Source organism: Cantharellus anzutake (genome assembly GCF_015039405.1).
Source record: "Cantharellus anzutake strain C23 chromosome Unknown EI90scaffold_14, whole genome shotgun sequence".
In the NCBI taxonomy this organism is placed as follows: Eukaryota; Fungi; Basidiomycota; class Agaricomycetes; order Cantharellales; family Hydnaceae; genus Cantharellus; species Cantharellus anzutake.
Window position 1 is genome coordinate 821,782 of NW_024066964.1, and position 12,735 is coordinate 834,516.

Consider the following 12,735-nt stretch of genomic DNA (forward strand, 5'->3'; position numbering starts at 1 on the left):
CCTTATGACCTTGCCATCAGCTGAGAATTGGCTGAAAATATCATCTCACGGCAGGCTCTGCGCCGGCTCCTGCAAATGAAAAATTTCTTCCACTGCTACTTCCAGGGCCCTCACCCTGAGAAGTGATCTTCAGCCCAGACAAGGATATACCAATTGTAGCGGACCTTTTGCTGTTATAGAGTCCGTCAACTTATTCAACAGATGAGCGATGAAATTCCCACCTACGAACTTCGGGTGCAACTGAGAAATTCTTCACAAAGCGTTCTTCCCCCCGCCCTCTTCCCCTCCAATTGGGGGACATGAGGATCAACTAGGAGACATGAGGATCAATTAGGAGACATGAGGATGTATAAATAGCGTAACAAATCTTCGCAGTTTGCGTGGATTGAGCTTTCCATCCCCATCCCTCAGATCATCTCACCAAATAGCAGTCCCAGAGATGGGGATGTCTGCTCGCGAAAATCTCTTTGGAGGTTTCCTTTCTGGGCTCGTGCTCCAAACCATGTGCGTTACAAATGGCGTTGACGTTCGTTCTCTCCGAGAATAATCCAATATGCCCGCTTGCCCGGATTACTCCACACCCCTTCCCTGCGGTAGACTCTTCGGCATAATCACTGTTCAGGCCTTCCTGTATTACCATAGGTTCCCTCAGGACCATATCCTTTTGAAATCTACGGTAGGATTCTTATGGTGAGTGCTGGCTGACTAAGTGGCTTGCATGGTGTTGACTCCACATCCCATTTGGAGGCTCGTTCAGGTATTTGAAATGTGAGTCAAAAGCTTCATCAGATACTCGGTTCAAGGACGGTCACTTCATCGCTTCTCCAGGATAACATTGACAGTTACGGTTCACGGGGCACTCATTAGCCACTTCGGTGTTCAAATATCAAGCACGGTGTGGTATGTTCTCCCATAAACTCGTCACAGCACTGGTATGACATTTCCACCACAAAAGGTATGAAACTATATATCAGATTTCTACAGTAAGTCCATAATTCCACCCAAACCTGGATCGAGTCTGCCTCGTGTGGTTATGCACCCACCAGAATTCCCACTAGGTTATTAGTTCTACCATCGTCCAACTTTATTTCGTCCTTCGTCTATATCGATGTAAGCTGCCTTAGCAGTCCTCCCCCTCTCTTTTCATCCGTAGATTCCTAATGTCGCTCTGAGCTGTGCCTAGTTAGTGGGTCCGTCTGGCTACCAGCACTACTCGTACGTAGTCACCTGTTCGTCCTATGAAGACGTGTAGACCTTCACCGGTAGGCCATCTTGATCCCGGCGCAAATTGGTGAGTGAGCCTGAGCAGTCGTGTTTGAAGTGTCTAACGCATACCTTAACCTAGGAACTGGATTTGGTACGAGGCTGCACAAGTTATAGAATAAAACAGCTTTTGAGATCCCCCTTATATCATATGCAGCGGTCTGGCTCACAGCGTAAGTGGGGGTTTCTCAGGTAGTAACGTATTCTCATCATCCTCATTGACAGAAATACCACCCATGGTATTGCAACCTTCGTTCGGCCCGCACGCCGCCTCATGATAAGTTGGCTAACATTGGAGGCACGTCCTCTCTGTGCATTGACTAAGGGGATTTGGTTGTGTAAACACTGTCGAATTGCAGGCAGTGGCGGACCTTGTGATCGCGTTTGTCATGTCATATTTCCTCAACAGGCGTCGCACTGGGTTTCAACAGTAAGTAATTTGCTTATCTCTGGGTCAAGGAAAAATGCCTGAATGGATGCTTCCCTCCCTCCTTAAAGGACGGATACAGTGTTACGAAAGTTAACCGTATATTCAATCAACACTGGCCTGCTGACGAGGTAGGATTTAACAGACTTGTTAGGAAAATAGCTTCAAAATTCAGCCTTTTTATAACCCAGTGCTCTGGCATTGGTTGTCATGTTTTTTGTGTGGCTATTTCCCCCACTTCTGACGTACCAAGTAGCTCTGACAGTTTTTCTGGGCAGTTTGCATTCTACGGCTTCCACTTCGTCCACTTAATGTTCTTCTTGGTAAGTTATATCTGCACTTCAGTACAGGTGCCGAATTTTACCGAGTATTTTTCTGAGCCGCTCGGAGGTGTTTATTCAGCGTCCCTTTTGGCAAAGTATGTATTCCACCATGGAGCAACATGCAAGACCCTAGAAAACTGACGATATGCTCCTCTTTTCCACTCCCTGTTAGTCTACATTCACGCTCGAGCCTCTGGGGGGAACTTCAACCTGGAGAAAACACGAATGTAAACCTCCTTTCTCCCGTGGTCAGAGAAATTCATCCATAATACACCCCGTGTTAAAGCTGACACAACATCTTTCACCAGGTACGCAACCGGATGAGTGCTATCTCTCAGTCCGTGTGAGGGTATTAATGCACAGACCAAATGATCAGCAGTGCGAGTCCGTTGCGTTAGGCAAAGATAGAGGCAGAGCAATAAATGATTTGGATCCTAATTTCCTCATTTGAGCATGTCTCAGTGAGTTTAGTGATCTACTCAATGTGGATTAGGATCGAATATATAGGAAGTTTTGTTGCTAAATGCAATGGGTAGTTCAACCGATCATTGAAAGGCTATTTCTCTCTGGCATAAGCTAAAGCTGGGGTTAGTTTCATGGGTGTGGCGTGATTAACACATTTCAGGTGGTGGTGGTTTGGAAGTGATATATAGAGTTCGATTATTCAGAATTTGTGTGAATCAGTGGAAGGTCACCTTTGTTAGACTTGGAACAGAAATGAATGGTTCCGTCAATTGGGGGTCGGCAATTCAAGTTGATGACTGTTTGCCCACCTGTGGCTGTGCTGGCTGTTGCAAATACTGTCCCATTATGACCGTAGGTTCATTCCCACGGGTTTCGGGGATTGCCGGCCCCTTCTTGTGTAGTTCATCCCTCAGTGTGACATGTGCCACACATCACATGAGAATATTGAACTGAATAAAACTGAATTAATTTGCTGTTTGTGGGAATTTGTCAGGGCACACCCACCTGACCCCACTCCACCCAGTCCGACCCCACCCAACCCCACTACACTCACCCGGTGCCCCTGTCCTCCTTCCTCCCTTCTCTCGTCCCTTCTTTCTTTCCCTTCTTCTTTCTTCTTTCCTTTCTTCCTTCTTCTTTCCTTTTCTACTACATGGATGACTTTCCTTGCATTGATGTACCATTAACCTGGCTGTGCAACATGCCTGGACCCAGACACACCAGACACTCCTGGGATCTCTTATGGAGATACCCAGGCAGATATGGCTGTGCGCATAGATGATGTAGCGCCCCCTGTGACCTTCAACCACATGTACATAAACACAGCCAAAGTGGGTAACCTTCTTCTCACACTTCCCACTTTAGTGTCAGGGCACACCTGCCTGACCCGGTTCCACCCAGGCCCACCCGGGCCCACCCAGGCCCACCTCACCCGCTCCCCGCTACCCATCCTTCCTCCTTCCTCCTTCCTCCTTCCTCCCTCTTCCCCTCCTTCTCTTTCCTCCCTTTTCCCTCTTTCCTCCTTCTCCTTTATTTCATTCTCCCTTTCTGTTTATTCTTTCTATTTACACAGACCACCTTCCCTTGTATCATTGTACTGTTGACCCATCCAGCTCAGACACCCCAGACGACTTCCCGCTACACCTAGCATGCATGCCTGCAGCGGATGCCCTTGGGATCCCCCATGGGGACACCTGGATGGCTGCGGCTCTCTCCATAGATGACGTGGCACCCATCATGTGACCCAAGCCGCATGTACATAAATGTACCTGAAGTGGGAACTGAAGAAGTAACCTTCTTCTCACGTTTTCCACTTCAGTCTAAGTGGCCAGGGACTACAGTCCCAGATCGGGCCCATCAGTACACATGCCTGCTTCGCTCCCCAAGAGGGTCCCTCTGCCAGGCACTACATCTGGGCCCCCTCCACCCTGGATGTGTCCCTGACATTTAGGCAAGTAGCTTACATTCCCCTGTTAATAATAATAACACACTTCCCACTTTAGCCTAAGTGGCCAGGGACACCCTTTTGTGCTGGACCCGTTAGTATGTGCACCTGTGCTACACCCTATCGGGTCCTCGGTGCTGGGTGACACATCCAGGTGCTCTTGACCCCGGGTCGCTCCCTGACAGAATTAGTTGTCAATACATTCATCTGTTCAAAGTCTCATTGTGACATGTGACTGAACCAATGGTTGTAATGGGACAGTAAAGCTGAGAATGGTGGGACATTGTCAGGGCACAGCCTGAAAGGTTGCTTACTTGTTTGGGGACGGTAACATTCCATTCTGTCAGGGGACAAACCCTGGGTCCCCATGACCCCTCTCTACAGTCCACAGTCTAACCTGTAACAACCCAATCCCAGGGCACAGAACTACTGTGGGTAAGAAAGTGAGCTTCTCACTTTTCCACAGTGGCCACAATATGGCAAAAGCTTCCGGAGTTATCTGGAAGTCACATGAGGAATGGGGACTGGGGCCCGGAGCATGTGGCACATGGAGCATGTGGGGTGGAGCAGTCAGGATGTGTGCCCTGACATGTTCCCCCATTCACCTCAGGCCTCAGATACATCTAAATATAAGCTTGGATTTCGAAACTTATTCTGTTGATCCACTTCAACTCCACTTGTTTGATGGCACTACTAATAACCTTATCATGCAGGCCATCAACCTCCCACTCCACTTTCCATCTGGTGTTGTCATTCTGTCGACTATTTATGTCACTCTGCTAGATGGTACATGTGTTTTGGTACTTGGGCATAACTGGCTCACCTGCAACAATCTGTCAATTGACTGGATATCAAGTAGTATAGCCTTCCAAGCGCTGACACAAACCCACCTAGAACCTATAAGCACTTCCGCTGAACCTCTGGATCCTGATCCATCAGTAAGCATTCTGTCTGTCAACACACTGCAACCATCCATTAGCCATGTGCCACCTATTGAGCTTGTCAGTGCTGAGGTTTTTGCCAAGGCCTGTCAACTTCAAGGCTCAGTAGCATTTGCTGTGAGCACTTCTGTTCTGTTCAGTGAGCTGCATGCTGCAGCTACTAATCCATCTGTTCCTTCCAAGCCTATCGACCTCTCAGCTGTACCAACGGCATACCACAAGTTTGTGGATGTCTTCAGCAAGAAGAAAGCCAATATGCTTGTGCTGCACTGTGAGTTTGACCTAAAAATCGAGCTGGAGGAAGGTACACATCCTCTGCTGGGTACCTTGTACTCTCTCTCTCCTTCTGAACTTGAGGCCCTATGCACTTTCATCAAGAAGGATAGTTCCCTCTGTCTTTGTGTGGATTTTAGAGGCCTCAATGAGATCATGAAGAAAGATTGTTATCCACTCCCACAAATTTCTGACCTCCTAGATGCCCCAAGCTGTTAATGGGCCCCACTGAGATGTTGGATACTGTCAATTAGTTGAGTATCTGCATCTGCAGGCTTCGCCCTTAAATACATGTGTGAGTGGCAACAGTGATGCATGAAAGACAAAGGAAATGAGATGGGGCAGACTACAAAGGTAACTGGATGCTTTGTGGTCCAGTGCCAAGTTGCAGGAGCGTCCCAATGCCTCTCCCAAAGCTCAATTTGTCCAGTCCAAGCTCCTCCAATCCAGTGGTGACGTGCCAGGTGGATTACTGCCCCTGACCACCTGTGGCATTGGACTGCTAACTTCGACACAAGCTGTGCCCAAGTCTACATGAAGCTTGATCTCTGGCATGCCTACCACTTGGTATGCATCACCACTGGGGATGAGTGGAAGACCTCTTTCTGCATGCGCTACAGCTCCTATGAGTGGCTTGTAATGCCCTTTGGTCTGTCAAACACCCCTGTGGTGTTTCAGCAGTTCATGAATTCTGTCTTCACTGATCTCCTCAATGTGTGTGTGGTAGTCTACCTTGATGACATTCTCATCTACTCTGCTGACATGGCCTCACATGAGGAACATGTTTGCAAGGTCCTGCATAGGCTCCACATTAACGGCTTATTTGCCAATCTGCAGAAGTGTGAGTTCCATACTGATACAACAGAGTACCTCAGGTACATTCTCTCACCAAATGGATTGTCCATGTCCTCAGAGAAAATCAAAGCCATCCAGGATTGGCCTGAGCTGTGTAAAGTGAAGGGTATTCAATCCTTTCTGGGATTCACTAACTTCTACTGCCATTTCATTCATGAGTATTTTGATATTATGATCCCTCTCACCTGCCTCACTTGTAAGGGAGTACCCTGGATATTCGCTGACAACTGTTGCTCCACCTTCCAACGCCTCAAGGGCACCTTCACTTCCACTCCTATACTGATGCATTGGGTTCCCAATGCACCACTGGTCATTGAAACTGATGCTTCGGACTATGCAATATCAGGTATCATTTCTATTTGTTGTGCTGATGAAGAAATATAACCTGTCACTTTCTGCTTGCAGACGTTGATGGCACTGGAACTCAACTACAACACGCACAACAAGGAGCTCCTAGCCATTTACAAAGCCTTCTGTTCCTGGCATCACTATCTTGAAGGCTCTGCCAACCTCATCAATGTCATCATGGATCACAAGAATCTGGAATACTTCTCTACCATGAAATCCCTCACTCACTGGCAAGCCTGCTGGTCTGAGTTCCTTTCCCAATTCAACATGATTGTTTTCATCCTGGTAGATTTGGTGCCAAGCCTGATGTGTTGGCTGGATGCTGGGATGTCTATCCCAAAGAGGGGAATAGGGACTACACCCACATCAATCTGCACAACTTCTGCCCAGTCTTCACCCAGGAACAACTCATGTTGTTGCAAGCAGGGGCAGACTCTGCAGAGGGGAGAGATGGGGGAGGGTGTCACGGCTGTGCATTCCAGCCTGTTCCCCACCCATTCCCTGCCCGTCCTGATGCTGCCTGAACCCGTTCCCACTGCACAAGCGTGAGTGTGAGCCCCAACCCTCATCCCTATCCTCCTTGAGGACTCCCCACTCACTCCCCACTTGCCCATGGTTCCCCAATGCTAGACTGACTCCCCCACTGCCACACCAACCTCCCCACCATGTGTTACAGGAATGGAGTCTCTCACGACCATGTCAACTGAACATCAACCACAGTGGGTCCTCCTTCTCCACATCCTCCCATCTCTTTCTTACATTCTCCCCGCTTCCCCCCCTTCTTACACACTCACTCCACGCTAAGCTTTCCCTTATTGGGTTTTGGTGCTGGCTGGATTATTTATTCTATTTCGTGAGATTTCTTGCAATCATTTCTTATTCAATAGTTAGCATCATGTTCATGTACAGCTACAGCCGAGAAAGACGGATAACATTCTGTGCAACAACTGTAAACCTCCTTGTGCCAACACTGTAATGTCTGTGTAAGATTGTGTCAGGGCACACACCCTGACTAGCCCGGACCCGGACCCGCGTCCGGACCCGGACCTGGACCCGCATGTGTGCCTCCGCCCTGCACGCTCCGCGCGCCGCATGCTCCGGGCCCGGTTCCTACCCTTCATGTGACTTCCGGGTATCCCCGGAAGTTTTCGCCATATTGGGGCCACTGTGGGAAAGTGAGAAGTTAACCTTCTTCTCACTTTCTTACCCACAGTAGGCAAGTGTAGCCTACTTCCTATTTATCTATACACTTTCTTACCCACAGTAGCTATGCCCTGAGATGGGCTGTGTTTACAGGCCAGACTGTGGACTGTAGAGAGGGGTCATGGGGACCCGGGGTCCGTCCCCTGACAGATTGTATATGTCTCGGTCACCATCTATATGGGTCATCCCTACCGAGGTTGACGACTCCAGCCACGGATCGTCAAGTTCACGTGCAACTCAACTCAGGTATGTGCGAACACCTTTTGTTACGACTCATGTCGCTCACCCAGGTACTGGGCTCACGTCTGTCTCACCTTACGGTGAGCATCTGGTTAACTCTATGGATGGATTGGTATTTGATACAAGCCTGTTCCCCTCGTCGCTGGTACACTCTCGCGAGTGCCAAGTAGCTGTCGATCCCACCACATGTCATTCGACCTACAATCGACTAACCCCTCCGTCACTGGTACACTCTTACAAGCGCCAAGTACCCGTTGACACGAATACAGACCGTTTGCCTCTCATACCTCGTTGCTGGTATGCCCATCTGGGTGCGAAGTATCCATCAACCCAGCCTCAAGTAGCTCCCTCCAGGAGCAGGAATCTCACTTGTTGCCGGTACGCCCATCTGGGTGCCAAGTACCCATCAACCAAATCTCAGGAAGCTCCCTCAAGGAGCTGTTATATCACTCGCTACTGGTACGCTGTAACGGGTCTATCGCCTAGACTCGAGACAGAGAAAGGGGGGAGGGTGGTAGTGAATGCGTGTGTGGTGGAGGTTCGGTTCTTTGGGTCCTGGGGTGCTAGCGGGTCTGTTAGAGCCTCAACTCAACACTCACCTACATCTCTCTTGGACGTCAAGGCCGAGGGTTATGAGAAAAGGGGTCTCAGATGTAAGCAAGTAACTCAGGGGAGGCGTTAGAGTCGTGGATGGCATCTTTGCCACTTGGATGCAACTTCTGCTTTCTCTTTCACGGGTCTATTCAATACTAACTTGTTATGTACAAGCTGTTATCTAGTTTTTATATGTTTGAAATGAAATGAATGGACTGGGGGAATGTAAACGGGCCGTTAGGCAACCGTAAATGATGAATATCCAATTGGGAACAAAAAAACAATAAAAGAAATATGAATGAATGGGGAATATATCATAACGGGTCCGAAATGGGAAATGTAAAAGTTAACTCCGCAACGCTTCGCCACAGCGCCCGCCTATCCTCCCGTCAGCAACCTCCTCGTCTCCAGCTTTCCAACGAGCCCCTATTCGTCCCATTTGGTGCAGTAGTTGTTGAGATGTGGCCATTGACAGGTGCTGTCAAGACCACGTGAGACTGTCATATCCATCCCTGGCCATCGACTTCCGGTCCCTCCGATTCCTCCGTTCCAACTCCGCTCCTCCCTCACTAACCTCGGAGCCCCCGTTATTCCGCAATCCTCCCGGTACCCCTCGATGGTCACCACCCCCCATTTCAATTTATTACCTACGCCTCCCTAAGTACGGAGCCCCGAAGACTTCCGGACAGCTCCGACGTCCGCTAGCGCACCCCCGCCTCCGCTGAGCAATACACTCGCCTGCCCTGCAGAGTCCACCTTCGGGCTTATCCCTCCTTTCCGTTTCTGGGTTATCGCCTGCCTTTCCGCTAACCCCGTGAACCGACTCGTCAGTAATATTCAGTCGGCTAATGGTTAAACCCCATTAGCTCCGCTCCGTTCGGCTCCGCCAATTGCGGAACCGTCTTCGCTGTAACCATATATATATCCCACTTGTACATAGGTTATGCCCCAGTAGAAAAATCAACTAGAGTTACCCCCCTAGGTTCTAATTGCCAGTCAGTAAGTTAGGGCACGGACGTGTCACTAGGCACAGCGCTCCTGGCAGAAGTCGCTGAGGCCGAAGCCCTCCGTTACGGAGACATTCTTTCGTCTCGAGTCTGGTCTCTGACAGAGACTCTACTCCGTGCTGAACCATCCAGGCATGGGATTGCCATTCTGGGAAATGCTCCGGGGGTGAAGAAGGAAGGTAGAGCATCACTATTGGGTGGAAAAACGGCTGGGTTGTATGTGTAGGTATGGAGATCTGGAGAGGGGGTGAAATTGGCGGCGTGGTTGGGCATGGGAATTTTGCTTGGGGTTGTCGGGAATGATGGGGAAAATAGGGAAAAATAAGGAATGAGTTTGTGGAGTGTTGGATAGTGTTAGAATGAACATCGGGAGCGTCAGAGGGTATGTGGTATATGTTGGTGGCCAAATTCCACAGAATCCGACTTTTTGCGGTACACGGAGTTGTCCCCACAACAACGCTCCCTCGAGTGCCAAGTACCCGCTAGCCCTTTGTCCTCGACTGGTCCAGTTCTGGATATTGTTAGACACTGGTCCGGGGTCAGCACCGAGGGTCGCCATTGTGGGCCGCTATTGGCCACGATGGCCATGATGCCGTGAACAATGCCCGGGGGTAGGGCATTTGGCCTCAGCAACTCTAAAGGGAGTGCTGTGCCCCCTAGCTGTCTCTTGGCCCTCATTTCAGACTCACTGGGGTTGCCTTGTTGGGGTCAGGACTTAGGGGTCGTGGTCACATCGATATTAGAGCTAAGGTACAATAAGGTATCATACAGGATATATATAGGAGGAAGAAATGAATGGAAGCGGACCCGGGCCGGAGGCCGAAGGGTCCGGAAGCAAACAAGAATAAGGAGCGGGGTTGGCTGCATAGCGGCTAGCAATGACTGAGGGTCAAAACAAACAATAACAGATAAATAAAGGAAAGAGTGTAGGTGTTAGAACGCGGGGATTTGGACGACTCCGGAGTGGAATCGGAGACTTAGCATGGAAGGACCTCAGCCTCAGCGACTCAGGCGGAGCGCTGTGCCATTGCTGGTTGTCCTAGGGGTCCCTAATTTCAGATCTAGCAGAGGGAAAGTCTCTTGGGGGAATTCATGTCGATTTCGGACTGAGGTTACAAGTTACTAGGTACATTGTATATAAGGAGGGGTCCGGAATCAAAAGGAACAAGGGTAGGACAAAAGGAGACAAAGGGAGATGGAAAGAGGAACAACACCGAGGGTCAAGTGTTTGACTCAATGGTGTTTCCCAAAGGAGGAATGAAGGGCCAAGGCCCAAGAAGGAAGGAAGGAGGATGGGAGTCGGGAATGGCTAGCTGACTGAATGGAAAGGAAGCAGCAGCCCAAATAGGAATGAGGGAGAATAGCGGAATTGAAATGGACAATGCAATAGTTGCAAGGTCCGGAGTAAGTCCGGAAAGTCCGAACTCGGAGGTTAAACTCCGGAATATTGGCAAAGGTAATTAAATGGAATGGGCTAACCAATACAATGGGTATAAGCGGAGGTGGGGTCAAAGTCCGAGGTCGGAGCTAAGACCGGAGGTTCCGAGACGAGACATGAACGGGATACCGGAGCGGAGGTCCGGAGTCGGGAGCATAGGTTTTGCGTACTCGTCTGGAAGGTGTCGAGGTTGGGGTCGGACCCGGAATGTTCCAGAGTCGGACCGAAGGTGGTGTCCGAGCCGGAGGTGGGATAACCTCTTGGGAGTCGGCAAGGAGAAGGTGACGGAAGGGAAGTAGGGCTCCGGAAGTCGGAGTTCGGAGTTCCGGGAGCCCGGAGCGGAGGTCGGGATTGTATGGATATGACAACCTCATCCAGGGCGATTGTCAGGGACAGCTCCGAAAGCGGCGAGGTCCCGGCATGCGGGACTCAGTGGGACGAATAGCGGCTGTGCATAGCGGTGATCCCATCGCGGGGTGAGCATCCCTGACCACTTAGTCTGAAGTGGAAATGTGAGTTATCATTAAAAGGGAAGGCTACACTACTTGCCTGAAGTGGAAATGTGAGAAGAAGGCTACTTCTTCGGTTCCCACTCCAGCTGTTATTATATACATGCAGGATTGATCATGTGGGGTGCACCACATCACCCTTGCACACAGCCACAGCTCTCCGGGTGCCTCCACGGGAGATCCCGAGAGGGCCCACTGTGGGTGCAGGGTGAGTGCGGCGGCGGTGACGGCGATGTAGGGGTGGTAAGATACAGGAGGGGAAATGGGCATGTGTCAGGGCACACCCGCCTGACCCGGGCCCACCCAGGCCCACCCGGCCACACCACACCCGCTCCCCGCTGTCTATCCCCCTCCCCCCTCCTTCCTCCCTCTCCTCCCCCCTCTTTTCCCCTTTCTTTCCCCTTTCTTTATTTCATTCTTCTCATGTTCCTCTTCCTGTTTATTTCTTTCTATCTACACGGACCACCTTCCCTTGTATCGATGTACTATTGACCCGTCCGGCCCACACACCCCGGACGGCCTCCCACTGTGCCCAGCACGCGCGCATGTAGCGGACGCTCTCGGGATCCCCCACGGGGACACCCGGATGCCTGCGGCTGCCTCCGAGGATGACGTGGCACCTGTCATGTGACTCAAGCCGCATGTACATAAATGTACCTGAAGTGGGAACCGAAGAAGTAACCTTCTTCTCACATTCTCCACTTCAGGTAAGTAGTATAGTTTTCCTCTTTAATAATAATAACACATTCTCCACTTCAGTCTGAGTGGCCAGGGACCACTGTCCCGGATCGGGCCCGCCAGTACGCACGCCCGCTCCACACCCCGCGACGGCCTCAGTGCCGGGCATTACCCCCGGGCCCTCTCGACCCCGGACGCGTCCCTGACAGCATGCATGCTGGTGATACATTGAGCAGCAGGAAAGGTGGTCCATGTAAGAGAAAGAAAGAAAGAAAGAAAGGAAGGAAGAGAGGGAGAGGGAGAGGAGGGGGAGCGGTGCAGAGTGGGGAAGTGGAGCAGGGATCGGGCGGGGCATGTCGGGGGATGCCCTGACAGCGATGTCGAGGACATCCTCCATTGTTACAGTGGCTGCGATAGGTACCTTGTTCAGTGGGTCTTCATATACGTTTGCAATGGCTTCCTTCCGCTGGCCATGCGCGCCATATTCCGAAGGATCAAAACACTGCAGGGGACATCGTTCCCTCACAGGTCGGGTATTCTGCTGGATGGCAGGGAGAGGGAGGTGAGTTGCCAGGAGATTGCACATCTGGGGCTTGGGTCATGGGATCATTTCCGGAAGACATCGCCTCCGTCAGCTGATCGGATACATCTGACTCATCATCCGAGTCAGGTGTTGTCTCGAAGGTAGCATGTGGCATCACCCTGGCTTCCTCGCAGAATATGGGTG

At 50.6% G+C, this 12,735-nt stretch overlaps 2 protein-coding genes across 2 annotated transcripts; both read left to right on the forward strand.

The window, feature by feature from the left end:
• The first annotated feature begins 110 nt into the window (after positions 1-110).
• On the forward strand, positions 111-1,095 carry EI90DRAFT_3048892 (uncharacterized protein). Its single transcript, XM_039059649.1, has 6 exons — positions 111-197; positions 255-504; positions 598-690; positions 748-900; positions 956-983; positions 1,059-1,095. Exons 2-4 carry the CDS (start codon positions 446-448, stop codon positions 770-772), a joined length of 177 nt encoding a protein of 58 aa, XP_038918348.1. The 5' UTR covers positions 111-197; positions 255-445; the 3' UTR covers positions 773-900; positions 956-983; positions 1,059-1,095.
• Positions 1,096-1,376: 281 nt separating this feature from the next.
• Positions 1,377-2,724, forward strand: EI90DRAFT_376040 (uncharacterized protein). The gene is made up of 7 exons (XM_039067533.1): positions 1,377-1,436; positions 1,489-1,693; positions 1,762-1,909; positions 1,969-2,013; positions 2,071-2,108; positions 2,186-2,261; positions 2,322-2,724. The coding sequence occupies exons 2-7, from the start codon at positions 1,538-1,540 to the stop codon at positions 2,462-2,464; spliced, it is 606 nt and encodes a 201-aa protein (XP_038918349.1). The 5' UTR covers positions 1,377-1,436; positions 1,489-1,537; the 3' UTR covers positions 2,465-2,724.
• Positions 2,725-12,735: the final 10,011 nt, after the last annotated feature.